General features: G+C 45.3%; 1 protein-coding gene across 1 annotated transcript; it reads right to left on the bottom strand.

The window, feature by feature from the left end:
- Nucleotides 1-1,328: 1,328 nt before the first annotated feature.
- LOC103654244 (probable pectin methyltransferase QUA2) lies at nucleotides 1,329-7,446 on the bottom strand. Its single transcript, XM_008681074.3, has 8 exons — nucleotides 6,462-7,446; nucleotides 6,238-6,367; nucleotides 5,009-5,249; nucleotides 4,398-4,620; nucleotides 4,143-4,306; nucleotides 3,706-4,009; nucleotides 2,653-2,791; nucleotides 1,329-2,012 (listed from the first exon to the last, which is right to left on the bottom strand). The coding sequence occupies exons 1-8, from the start codon at nucleotides 7,088-7,090 to the stop codon at nucleotides 1,863-1,865; spliced, it is 1,980 nt and encodes a 659-aa protein (XP_008679296.1). The 5' UTR covers nucleotides 7,091-7,446; the 3' UTR covers nucleotides 1,329-1,862.
- Nucleotides 7,447-13,139: the final 5,693 nt, after the last annotated feature.

The following is a 13,139-nucleotide window of genomic DNA, read 5'->3' as shown; positions in this document are numbered from 1 at the left end:
GCCATCCACATCATCGAGTTTCCTTAATGATTCCGACCTCTGGCCAACATCGTCAAATATTATGGGACTACCAACCCTGTCAATTTTTCTTGAAGACTATCATCTTGCTTGCCACATGGGAGGGGCAAGCAATGGCATGGTGGTCAACTGATCATCCAGTATCTCCCCATCCACCTTGCGGAGTCAACTCGAGCTTGGCTCGAGTGCCCACCAAAATGATGCATTTAGGGGTGGGCCGATGTGAATAGGGTTTTCGTTGGAAACTTTTAGAGGATATGCAAATGTCCTAGCAACCACTAAGACCTAAAAGTTGCAACCAGCAACCGAACAAGAGCATGAGAGGCTATCATCGACGGTTGGGCACAAGCAATAAAAGTTGGGCTTGTTTATAGATTTTAATTTATGCAAAAAAAAATAAAGAAACTCAATTCATCACCATCTTGGAAATATGGCATTAGATTTTAATTTGTCGAGATCTTGCCACATCATCAGTCATTGGTTGACGACATGATACCTTGCAATATGGCATTGGCGCGAGACGTGTAATTTCGGTGTCATGCATATGTCACTGTCCTGAAGATGGCTTTTTTTTCCAATCCTTCTAAAAATTCTAGACTGGAAGAGTATTTTCTATAAACTTTTAGATTGTAAGAGTGCGAAAGGATATCTAGCGTAATGGTTAAAGCTTCCGAGAAGCACCTTCAGGTCCCGGGTTCAATCCCCCTCGAGGGGTGAATTTCAGGCTTGGTTAAAATAAAAAAATTCTCTTGTTGTGCTTCGCCCGCTTCCGAGTTACGTTCTACACGCCACCCTCTGGCTGGGGCGTTGTAGAGTGGAAGGTGACGACTCGCTAGTGATGTGGGGGCAAAGTTGAGATTTTATCGGTCGGAACTATATTTTAGTATCTTTTTAATATAATACTGGGAGGATGGTCTTTACTCCAGAACCACGGAAGAATGACAAAGCCAATTCCTTCGGACTAAGGTGGCACGTCAACATCAAAATGCGACAGCCCACTTGGTTATGGCAGATAGCAACTACAGCTAAGATGAACTGGACGCTCAATCCTCCGCAAAAGCATAGGATGTTGAAACCAAAGAGCAATGCCAGCTCATCTCAGTGGCTCCGACTAACGCTAAATGGCCATCAAAAGCAAAAACTTGCCTGCAAGATTGCAATAACTACCACAAAGAAACATTGACACATTCCTCTTATATTAACCATGTATTCTACTGGAAATGTATTTTATTCTTCTTGAATAATGAAGGTATCACTCTTGTTCCGTACAATGTACAAAAATAATGAATTGTAGAAATGATAGATAAATATAGTGGAATGATTATAATTTGCTCTTGCTTATCATTCATCTCCAAATAATAATTATATTGATTTCACTAGGCTGTAGTCTGGGATGATCAGTATATAGACCAACCAATTTACATACAAGATACAAAATAAAACAAATTGGCACAGTTACAGAAAAAAGGAGAGAAATTGTAACAAGGGAAAAAATGAATTATACCTATATGGCACATTGGCGGCGATTATGTACACCGCAGCAGCATCTCTTTATTGGATATGGTTTCACTACTAAAGTAATTTTTATGGCTTCATCTCTATATCCTGGCAATAAAACCTTGGCCTGGAAAGCTTAGCCACCAAGCCTGTTTCTGCAGCATGCACTTGACCGATCAATTTAATGGCACCTTGCGGTTCCATGGTGATGCATGACAAGTTTGCTGAATCATGCTTCCCGTGTTTTTTACCCAAACTTTGTACTCAGTTGTGCTCAGACAGCAATTGTAACAGTGTGTAGGGTGAAAGAATAAGTTCATATCTTGTGTCAGTGTCTACTATGCTCATTATTTTCTGAGAAACGGCTTCTGACAGACCAGTAGTTTTTCATCACTGGCTATGTCAAGATCCAAAACGCGGGCGTCCCATCTGAGTTGAGTAACAACAGATCTTGCCGCTTCAATAAGAGGGGCAGCGTCACGGATTATGACCCAGCCCTGCATCAAATCAAACGAGCAGAAAAAAAAAGTTAGACAACACTTGTATAAAATAATCCTATGACTGAAGACTGATGCGTAGTGCTCCACAGTCCACACGGCCGGTGGAAATATGCAGTGCAACAATGCAAAACTAGTCTGATAATTCTGCTGCATTCCTTCATGGGTAATGGTAATTGTGCATTATACAGTGTAAGTAGAGTGTAGGGTATCTTTCTTTCCCACTGCAAAATCAAATGTCAAACATCTCACCCCTGCACTAGCAGAGTGTACATACCCATAAGCGGCCATGATCACAAAGACAGCTCTACCAAACTATATGGCCATACAATGGCCAAAGTTCTGAAGAAACTAACCCAAGTTAATATGCAATAATTCTATGAATGTCCCCAACTCTTTCCATATGGTACGATCAAGAAATGGCCCTAATTGTCCTTTAGGAACAACAATAATTAGATAGATACCTGTATGAACCATTTTACGGTTTGTACCGTTTAGAGATTAGAATCACACATATCCAAACACTGCAATGTTATGTATTATGCTCGGTATGCATCCAAGAACTTTAAATGAATTACAGACATAATTCACAACTGAATAATGGATTCCAAATCAGTGTAATTGACCAAAATTTCTTTACCTCTGGTCGTAGGATGCGGTCAACTTCCAAGAATATGTCAAGAGTAGAACATCTATGCTTGTGGTTCTTCTGAAGTGATAGAAAACCATCAGCGTGCACCATATCATATGTTCTTGGGTAAGTTGGAAATGCATCACACCTGAACACATGTCCAACCATCCATTATTTAACTGAAGGTTGGTCCAAACTCCAAAGATCAATATGCAATAAGTTGTCTGTCGAATTGATACTTCACTTATGCATCAATCTCCATGTATTGGCGTACACTAATAAAATTATGTGAAATTGGGATTCTATAATGCCTCTACAAACAACATTCCATACGATGTGTAGCATGTACGTTAAATGAATCCATTCAACATCTATTCTTCGACTGCCATATTGCTAAATGTGTTTGGCGTTGTATTCAAGTTGCGTTTAATATTTCACCTCCTAGGAGCATTGATCATTTATTTACACAGTGGCTTTATGGGGGTTGATATGAAACTTAGCAACAAAATTTAGTTTGGAGCGAGTGCTATATGTTGGGCCATATGGCTTTGTCGAAATGATGTGTTTTTTAACAATGCACAAGTTCCTACTCCTATGCAGGTACTTTTTAGAGGCACATACTCGATGAGACAATGGATGCTGCTGCTAAAGGAAGAAGACGGATTACAAGTAAAGCAGGGATGCAGGCTGCTTGAAGTCGCAATGATGCAAATCTTTGTTAAAAATGGCTGGAACTTTAGTAATCGATTGTGCTTGTAATCTGTAATGTAGTGGAGGCATCTATGTTTCGAGTATGGTTATGTTCCTGTTTGAACCCAGAATATTTGGTGTACTGGACAGCTATATGCATATTGTCATGCAGAGGCTGGAATAATCAAGTTATTCCCTTTTCTAAAAAAACATATGCATGTATTAATATTTGTGAGTTGTGATTGTCTATGAATTCAAAGTTTAGCTTGGAAACTGTCATAAAAGTTCAAGATTTGGCATCATCAGAGGATGCACCTGAAACGGAAAAAAAGGGAAAGAAGAATTCAAATCAGCAAAAGGAAAAGACCATACCAGTCATGTTGAACCCCGATAAAACCCCGGTCAAATATCAGCGGTAGATAGTTTGGGGCATCTGTAGGAACAACATTCATCACCCATACAGACTTTCCTGCCTTCAGTAAAGCAGCATTAAATCCACCAAAGTGAGCATTCATATCTAAAACATTCCTTAGCATGTTAAATGGTGGCTGTGGGTCCTCATCACCGGGTCTCTTTGGATGGTCTGAAAATATAAGTGGAGATAGCAAAGACCAGTAGTTTCGCACCATGGAGTCCCAGCTTGAGGTATCATCAGCAAAGACTTCAGGATGCACACCTGTTAAATTATAAGGTTGTTAATGCAAGACAGACAAGCATTTGAACATTAAGACACTAACATATTTTTTAACTTTGTTGATTTGTTTGCTTGTTTTTCCAATTGTACCATGTGGATGTGGTCAAATACTTACCATGTATGTCCAATTCTGTTGAGTTTTGTCTAGCCTGAGATGGCCAGGTGGTACGATATTCAATGGGGATCCAACGCTGACTTCTTGTGCCTGATATGCAGGGGTTTAGTGGTTGGTAGTATGGTGATTCTGGATCATGGCCACATAGCTCAGGCCCAGATTTTCTGTAAAACGACTCTGTAAGTTAATTACTAGTCTAAACAGGTAAACATTTATTATTATAAAACTTGTAGGTGTTGATAAGCAGCATAGTACCTCGAATTGTAACAGTCCCTTTTATTTGTCTTTTTCCATACAATTGTCTCATCTTGTTGTGACAGCATCTCCCAACAAAGACCCTCAGCAAAGTCACGAATGGCTGTCCATTTCTTTTGATTTTCTTTGTCACGCAAGGCTCTATGTGTATTCAAATTTGATGTCCATACAAAATACCCATCAGGCCTCAAAAGCCTGTTCACTTCAACTAAGAAAATGCCATCTGCAAAATTACAGAGAAAAGTGATGTTTACATATTTAGTAAGACTGTAAGAGATACTCCCTCCGTTTCTTTTTATTTGTCGCTGGATAGTGCAATTTTACACTATCCAGCGACAAATAAAAAGAAACGGAGGGAGTACTACTTTATCGCCATCCTAGAGTACCAAATTAAACGTGTCTTTACAGAAATCATATGTATGCAAAGTTTGCAGTAGCAAGGGTTAGAAGTCAACCAAAAGTTACCCACAACTGTACATCCTCAAATATTTAATATGCAGCTAGACATTTATATTGATCTTTACATGTGAAGTGCTAACTTAATATATTGCTTAATAACATTATATTTAATAAGAGCCAAGACATGTGGAAGAAGAAGACTTAAGACGTACCATTTTTGTACCATTCGATATTGCATTTCGCACAATGCACCATATCAAAGGAAAGATAGGGATATGGAAGCTGCTTCGTTGCAAATGAACCAATCATTGCAGGAATGCCTCTCTCTAGTGTAATTTGCACTTGGCTGCCTGATGCTTCATAGTTAGCAATGCACATGGTCAAGAGATCTCTCTCAAAAAGATGTGCCCCAAAGGTACCAAATCCACATTCTATGTCAAGGACTGTCCTGACCTGAAAATGGCATAGAAGAAACACCATCAGCAAGAAGAGTTTCAGTAAACATAAGTACATAACAATTATCCAAAGTCTTACTCTAGGCAGTCAGAGCATAAAGTGGTCTACAAGGTATGTCCAACTGTGTTTTGCATAATGATATTTTAAAAAATAATGTTCAAATAATGGATCATAGTGGAGATCCTAAGGTCCTGCCAACATACTTTTGCAGGTACAGTAGTAAACTCTGACATACACTTTCCAGCACATTGGGCATGTATATTTGTCAAATTAAGTAGAAATAGACCGGCACTTCCAGCAAGTCTACTCAACATGCAATATTTCTGAAGGACAAGTGGAAAGACTACAACAGACAAGTGTAGCTGAATAACAAATCATGATGTAAAAGGATCAGCTTAATGCTTAAACTGGTAAAAGTGGGACAGGGGTTCAGGGGTTTTCTCGACAAATGTGAGAAAGTCTTTTTCTTAATACAATGCCCGGGGGCTGTCTTACCCCCCGCAGGTCGATAAAAAAAATTCTTAAACTGGTAAATCAGACACGGAAACAATTTACGACGAAATACTGTTTTCCAAATAAACAGAACAGTTTTTCCCCAAAAGAACTGGACAACCATTAAAATTTAAATTTAAATACTTGAAAAGGTACCAAACCCAAAGCAAATGCTTTAAGGAGATCGCAATGCTTACTTATTGGAACCACTAAGTACAGGTGTTGAGTCCTTGAAAAAAAACCTAAATGTACGGAAAACCTTGGCAGAAGCCAGCAAATTCATATGGTGTTGACGAAGAGCACTAGCAATAGCAAGAGTGGGTGGCTCTTTTAAGAATGAGATTTTGTACAAAAGGACACCTCGTCGACAGAAATATCATTGGTTCAGTTCTATACTTTTACTTCAGCTAGTTCTGGACGTGCCTTCACTAGATTTGAAAGTGAAATAGGTAATTACAGGTAGTAATAAACTGAACAGGTGGCAACAACTCACTCCAGCCTCATTGAAATTGAACTCATTACGCAACCCAATCATCTCGGCAATTTGATGGGCATAATCCTCCACACCGTCGGCCATGTGCGCGTCGGACGGGAACGAGATCTGGTCCTCCTCCACCATCATCCTGTTATCAATGAGCAACCACCCAATTCACAACCAGCAGACCAAACCCAACAACACCTCGAATTTCACGGACGGGGCAAATTTTGTTGACACACCTCTTGAACAGGCTCCCGGACGAGAACTCGTGCCCGCTAATCCGCACGTTGTCCTTCCAGATGAAGCCCTTGCCGCTGGGCCATCGGACCGGAATCCGGTAGCTCCGCGGTGGCGCGACGAGGCAAGTGACCCTGCCGTCGCGCGTGCACTGGCGGTCGTAGCTTATGGCGACGCCGGCGCCCAGATCCGAGACGTCGACGGCGTCCGTGACGTTGTAGTAGCAGGGCACGTAGTCCTCGTACTCGGGCGGGCACACCTCCGCCTCCTTGGCGCGGGCGCCGCCGCCCGCGAGCTCGCCGATGTCGAGCAGGTCCGCGACCAGCTGCTCCTGCAGCCGCCGGTACCCGCGGTGCGCGGCGGCGGCGGCCGCGCGCGCCGCCGCGCCGCGCCCCGCGTAGAGCGTCCCCGCCCACGCGACCGAGCCCACGAGCGCGGCCGCCACCAGCAGCAGGACCCCGACCTTCACCGCCGCGTCCGCGAGGTGCCGCTTCCGCGCGCCGCCCCGGCCGAAGCCGCCGCCAATGCTGTTCTCGCTGGGCTCCTTGGGGTCGTAGTACGCGTACGCCTCGTCCGCCGCCGCCAGCTTGCCGCCGATCCCCGACACGCCCCTGTACAACGCGCGCGACATGCCTGCTGCTGCGGATGGATCTCAGGGGCCGCGCTAGTGCCGCATGGAACGCGACACGCGTGCCGCCACGCCACTGGACCGCAGCAGCGAGCAATTCCGCGTTGGCCTGCGCTGCGCTGCCTGCCGCTGCTCCACTTAGCACTACGGCCTCCTCGCCATTGCACGAGTAATGGGGATAGAGAAGATAGCAGCAGCAGTACGGCACGAGTATAAATCGAGTGAGACCCTTCGCCGTTTCCCTCCGGAATGCGGATCTCCTCCTCGCAGGACGGAACGGGGAGAGCAGGCGAGCAGCAAGATGAACACGGCCGTAAGCCCGTAACACACTAACACCAGTCGGTGGGCTGGTGCCTACTCCCTGATATAGCAGTAATAAATAGAGCTGAAGATTACGCTGGTCGAATGTCTGAATGACAGGTGGGCCATTGTCCACTGGGCCCTGCGGCCGGTGGCAGAGACGGGGTGTGTGCGTTGGGTTGGGCGTGGTGGGGCTGTTGGGAATGGAACTGAAAAATGCGTGCGGGCCCCGCAGGATTTTGGAGGTGTACCGATTTCGTTTGACGTATGTTGTTGGGTTCGGCCGGTCTCGTGATGCTACAGAAAGTCGCATACTCCCGTTGTTTAAACTCTGGCACGTAGTAGAGATTATTATACTAACACTGACGATTTACAGGGTGATTAGTTGATAATTGTGCTGGACATTAGATCCCAAACCGCTGCCGCCGCCGCATGTCACTCATGTGCAATCCCGGGGATCACAGGTAAAAAAGAATCCCAGCATGTGTACTAGGACGACGAGGATTGACCGGGGCAAGTTTAGGGTGTTTGGTTTGACTTTTGGCTTTGTCTTTTGCCCTCTAAAAGCCAAAAATCAAACTAAAAGGCTAAATCTAAAAAGCAGCTTTTTCTAAAAACCGACTTTCTTATAGTGCAAAACTAAAAGCAACTCTCGACCTGCTTTTAGCAGCTTTTAGGTGGAACTGTGAAAATATATATGAAAGAATTTTTAGCGACTTTTAGTGGTTTCCACCCAACGATTTTTAGCTTTTTAGCAGTTCACAGTCCACAACAGTTTTTTCATAGCTCACAACCCACAACAGTTTTTTTCACCGCCACAGCCCAACCAAACAGACTCTTATACACACACCATCAAAAGAAGCAATGCATAATGTCGGACGGAAAACCCAGCATGTATATTAGAGTCTGCTTGGTTCGTAGCTAACTGCATCACACTTTGTCTAAGAGCATCTTCAACAAGGTGACCCATAAAAATGCCTTATAACATGAAAACGAGATGTTTTGAGTCACCAAAAAACAATTTAAGTCCAACATTAAAGCCTTAAATCAGAGTAGTTATCCAAAATCTGGTTTAGCCAACCCTCCCATGCGCAGCCAGGTTTTCAATTTCCCTCCCGCCGAACCTCTGTACCGCTCGTTGTCGCCTCTTGCTCCTGCCCGGCGCCGTTGACCTACACCCAAATGCCAACCCAGGATCGAGACCAGGAACAACTACTCCCCTGCTGTCGCCCGTTGTTCCTCCACCCAGGCGTCCTGCACTTTCTTCCTCCTGCTGCTATGCTAATCGGACATCTGCCTTCTACACCTAGTACAAGGCCTTGGAATGGCGACGCAGCGACGGAAGTACTAGCCGTGGACCGCCTCGGTCTTCGATGAAGGCGCAGGGCGCTTCTCGGTAGGTTGAACTCCTTAAGGCATCGCATGAGGGAGAAGGGTTGTTGTGCTTCTAGCCAGGATCGGAGAGGAAACAAATAGTGCGCAGTGGAGGGTCGTGAGAGCCGGCAGCGGGTCGCGACTCGCAAGAGCTAGCGGCGCGAGGTTTGTATGAGGAGAAGAAACCCGTGAACGTTCAGTTCGTTGAGATTAGGAGATAGGTCAGCCCAATTGGGTGCAATATATTTGTGGCACTTCTAGAGGTGCCCTTTATTTTTTTGATGAAATTTGGTAAAATAATGCACTATTGGAGTTCTTTTTCCTGTGATAAGCTCTATATTTTGATTTAGATCACTTATTTAGGACACTCTTGAAGATGCTCTAAGATTAGTCGCTCGAATTGAAGAGCTAAACTTAGGCAGAAAAGTTAGGAAAATATAGCAAGTTAGTCAGCAAACCAAACACACCTTTTTCATGGGGTGCGGCGAGAGTTTAAACAGAAAAAAAAATAACATGGCGTCTAGATCTTAGGTTCTGGTATTTCTCATAAATTCAGGACGCCATTTCTTTAAGGTTGTGAGCTGCCTGCTGACCACTGCGGTCCGGCAGGATTGGCAGGATTGTAATAATAGGAATATTTCCGTCGAATTAAAATCATCTGTTTAGACTAATGCTCATTATTTTTTCTTACTATTTAACTCTTTAATTACTTTTGCATAAATATTACATTCTATATATATAGTATTTAACTCAAACAGACTATCTAGTGTAGCCGGTAGAATGGTTAGCTAAGTTTAACTAGTGAGAGTCAGAAAGTTTGACAAGTTAAATAATTAGTCTGTTGAAAAGTTATTTTGCAGTTGAGTAGCTAAAATTTGGTTTGACGAGACATTTAGCTAGTCTCTTAAATATACTCTAATTTATAGAAACAGAATAATGTAAAAACAAGCTGATTAAACCAAGAAAAAACCCTCGCCGCGCCGCATGCACAAAAGCGCGTGGCTGGCTAGCTCTGGCTCCCCGTGTGTGCCGACGCCGGCGGATACTGGTCAGTGATCATGGGGAATAATGGGGATGCCGCCACTTGGAAAGGCGCATCCGGTCGGAGCACACAGGTGTGCGGTCGCGGCGGCAAATTCGCGCTTCCACGCAGGGAGGGAGAAAGACTGAAAGAGAAAGAATCGACCGCGGTTGCATTATATTTTTTGGCGCCTCAATCCTTCGCGAGCGCGAAACTGTCGGTCTGCCTGCCGTACCGTTTCTGTGTGCCGTGAAGTGAATTGAGCCTACCCACTCCTCTGTGACGCTGCAGCGCCCATTTCCCGGCCACGGCCTCGCCGCGCACTGCCGCTGCCATCCCCGGTTGGGTTTGGTGGTGTTGGGCTGTTGGCTGTTTGATTTGAGGTCGTGGGGCGGCGTGAGTGGGTCAGTGGTGCTGCCAACGTCTGTTGCCGTCGCCATCTGCATCTGTCTCTAAACTAACCTCGCAAGTGAAGTGTGATCAAGCCCCGTTATGACTGTGTGAGAGCACTGTGAGGCAGAACTCTGGCGAGGAAATGTGGTCAGCGGGCTAGATCGCCAGCAAGGACTGTTAGGTCATCCGTCACTACTGCATGCATGCATGAATTCAATCAAGGTGGTGGGGTACGGTAGCACGTCGTTGATGACGAGGAATCATTTGGATGCGGCCAAGCAGACACCGTCCACTAGCATGCGTACGCGTTGTTCAGGAGAGGAGAGATTTTCCTATGTTATTACTATTACTACTTACTACTGTAACCGGATGTCAATGATGCACTGGATCGGAAGGGAAGAAGATCGGGACATGCAACGCCGAGGGCTGGGGACTGTGTAGGCCATGCCAACGCTGGACCACTCATGTCGAGAATTGCCAGAGCTCCCCCGTGCTGACCAAGTAACCATGCGTGCTGCTTCTCTTGCACTGCCACCGACAACGTCCATCTAGCTACCGTCCTCTGCAATTGGTGCTCGGGGTTCTATTTTCTCGGTGGCATCCGTACCCCCCCCTCGATCGAGGAGTAGGCATACGGCGTACCACCGCACGTACAAAATGCACATGAACTCATGAAGTAGCGAATGCATGCACGCACAGCAGTACAAAAGGGCCATGGTACTGCCTGTACACGTAGACCTCCGTCTACTCCATTGGGTCGAGACGCGGGTTTGAGATTGAGAGCCGCAGCGGCACCAGTGGCGACGGAGCTGAGTTGGCGATCGATGGTGACGATCGAGCACCGGCCGGACGGGGGCCCCGTCGGCGAGACAAAACAGAACAGCTAGGCTGATCTTGGCACACACGGTCGTCGGTGTCATACTACAGTCGTCTGCAGACTGCAGGTTGGTAGATGGCCACTCCATATTATCCGTGCGTGGGATGCGGCCAAGATCGCACCACCAGCCCAATAATTCCCACTGGCGGTCACAATCTATGGCTAACTTTGGGCCGAACACACATGGGGTTCGAAAGGCTGGATGGACCAATCCGGACAGTTTTTTTAGTGGCCAGCCTGTCCGGGCAGTGTTTTTAATGGCCAAATAATTTTCCTCGGTTTTAGTCAGCCTAAAGTATGTAACTATAGCCGAGCGCTAGGAAACAAAAAAAATAACAATCAGAGAAAATGCAAAGGTTATCTGGAATATTTCGAAGTTCAATATGTCCCAAGAAGCTTCAAAGGGCACACTTATGGAGTGTTTGGTTTGAGGAATGAACTAGTATATCATCTTCTCACTCCTTACTATTTTTGTTTGGTTTGTGGAATAGAATGAGTTGATCCATCACCACATCATTCCTTATAGTTAGTTAGTTAGTACTAATATATGAGAAATGGAGCCATTCCACCAAATTTAGGGGGTGTTTGGTTTGAGGAATCATTTCATCTAAAATGTGGTGGTGCATCATGGGTTCATTCCTCAAATTTGGTGGGATGACCTCATTCCTCATATTAGTACTAACTAAATAACTATAACTCTATAAGGAATAAGGTGATGATGGATCAACTCAATCCATTCCACAAACCAAACAAAAAAGTGAGGAGTGAGAAGAAGATGGACTAGATCATTCCTCAAACCAAACAGCTTATTAAGGAATGGTCTCATGATGCACCACCTCAATTTAGATGGTTTGATTCCTCAAACCAAACATTCTATTAGATAGCCAATTATAACAGTGTGTTCTCTTACTTTCCAGTCTGGTGAAGTCTATGCCAAAATAATAGTTAGAAGCTTAAAGCCACGGTTTCAATCATACACTACGCTATTGAAGTTCATCCTGAGTGCAATGAGAAGCAGCCCTTAGCTTGATTTAGTGATATATATGTTGACCGGTGCAAATTCACCTCGATCTTTCCACTTAACTTGAATTAAAAGTGTTACCATAAGTTTATCAGAGATTATTCAAGACAGTGAATGACTCAATGAAAGAGACATAGCAACTTAGCATATACTCGATATCAAAATGTAACTCGCACACCCTACACATGCTAGTTGTCAATCTCTGTGGTGAACAAATTTTCAGATTTCAATATTTGTTAATCATATTCACGTATTAGGAAAAATAACTGTCGGAGAGGGAATTCTCCGGCCGGGTGGCAGAGTGCACCCGCCCTAAATCCTAACACGAGGAAGGGGCTTAAGTGTTTTGTCTGTCCTGCTAAGCAAACATCAAGCACATGAACACGCGAGAGTTTAGAGTGGTTCGGGCCGCCGGAGCGTAACACCCTACTCCACTGTGTGTTGGATTGCTGTGGAAGCTTGAAAATTGAGAGTCTGAGCCTAAAAATTGAGCATGTGTTGTAACGTTGCACGCCTCCCCTTTTATAGCTAAAGGGGGGCATGTACAAGGGTACTGAGCCCCGACATGTGGGCCCAGGAACCTAGCGGATGTAGTACATGGAGCTACTAATGTTTGCTGTTGGAGCAATCTCCTTGCGCCCTGACATCCGAGATCTGCGTAGTATCGGTGTGCAGGGGAAGCTTCTCGTACAAGGGATGATGAGCACAGTGCGCCGCGCAGCACGGGCGCACTGTTTCGACAATGGACTGGACAGGTGCGCCGTCTGCAGGGTGGCCCTGACGCCGCCTGCCAGCGGAGTGGACAGGACGCAATAAATGCTGAGGGGGCACATCGCCTGTCAGCAGGGTGGTCAGACGACGCGTCCTTTCCGCAATAAATGCAGAGTCCACGCGGTCTAGGGCCCTTACGTCAGGCTCCACCCGCTTGGCTTATGTCACGGGCAACGAGCCACGTGGCCGCATCGGGTCTCCACCTGAGCGGGGAGCGCATGCGCAGAGTAAGGCCCAGACACGTGTCAGTACCGGACCCCTGCTCACGCCAGGGTTTCCCCTGTCTCAGGATCTC

This window comes from Zea mays, chromosome 4 (assembly GCF_902167145.1).
Source record: "Zea mays cultivar B73 chromosome 4, Zm-B73-REFERENCE-NAM-5.0, whole genome shotgun sequence".
Classification (NCBI taxonomy): Eukaryota; Viridiplantae; Streptophyta; class Magnoliopsida; order Poales; family Poaceae; genus Zea; species Zea mays.
The sequence above is the reverse complement of the archived record's forward strand: the minus strand, read 5'-3'. Positions and strand labels throughout refer to the sequence as shown.

Excerpts from the sequence above, each read along its gene's own strand:
- LOC103654244 (XM_008681074.3), bottom strand. The coding sequence starts at position 7,090 with ATGTCGCGCGCGTTGTACAGGGGCGTGTCGGGGATCGGCGGCAAGCTG. Across the intron at positions 6,368-6,461 it reads TCCGGGAGCCTGTTCAAGAG|GATGATGGTGGAGGAGGACC; the intron begins GTGTGTCAACAA and ends CATTGATAACAG. Across the intron at positions 2,792-3,705 it reads ATCGGGGTTCAACATGACTG|GTGTGATGCATTTCCAACTT; the intron begins GTATGGTCTTTT and ends ACATGTGTTCAG.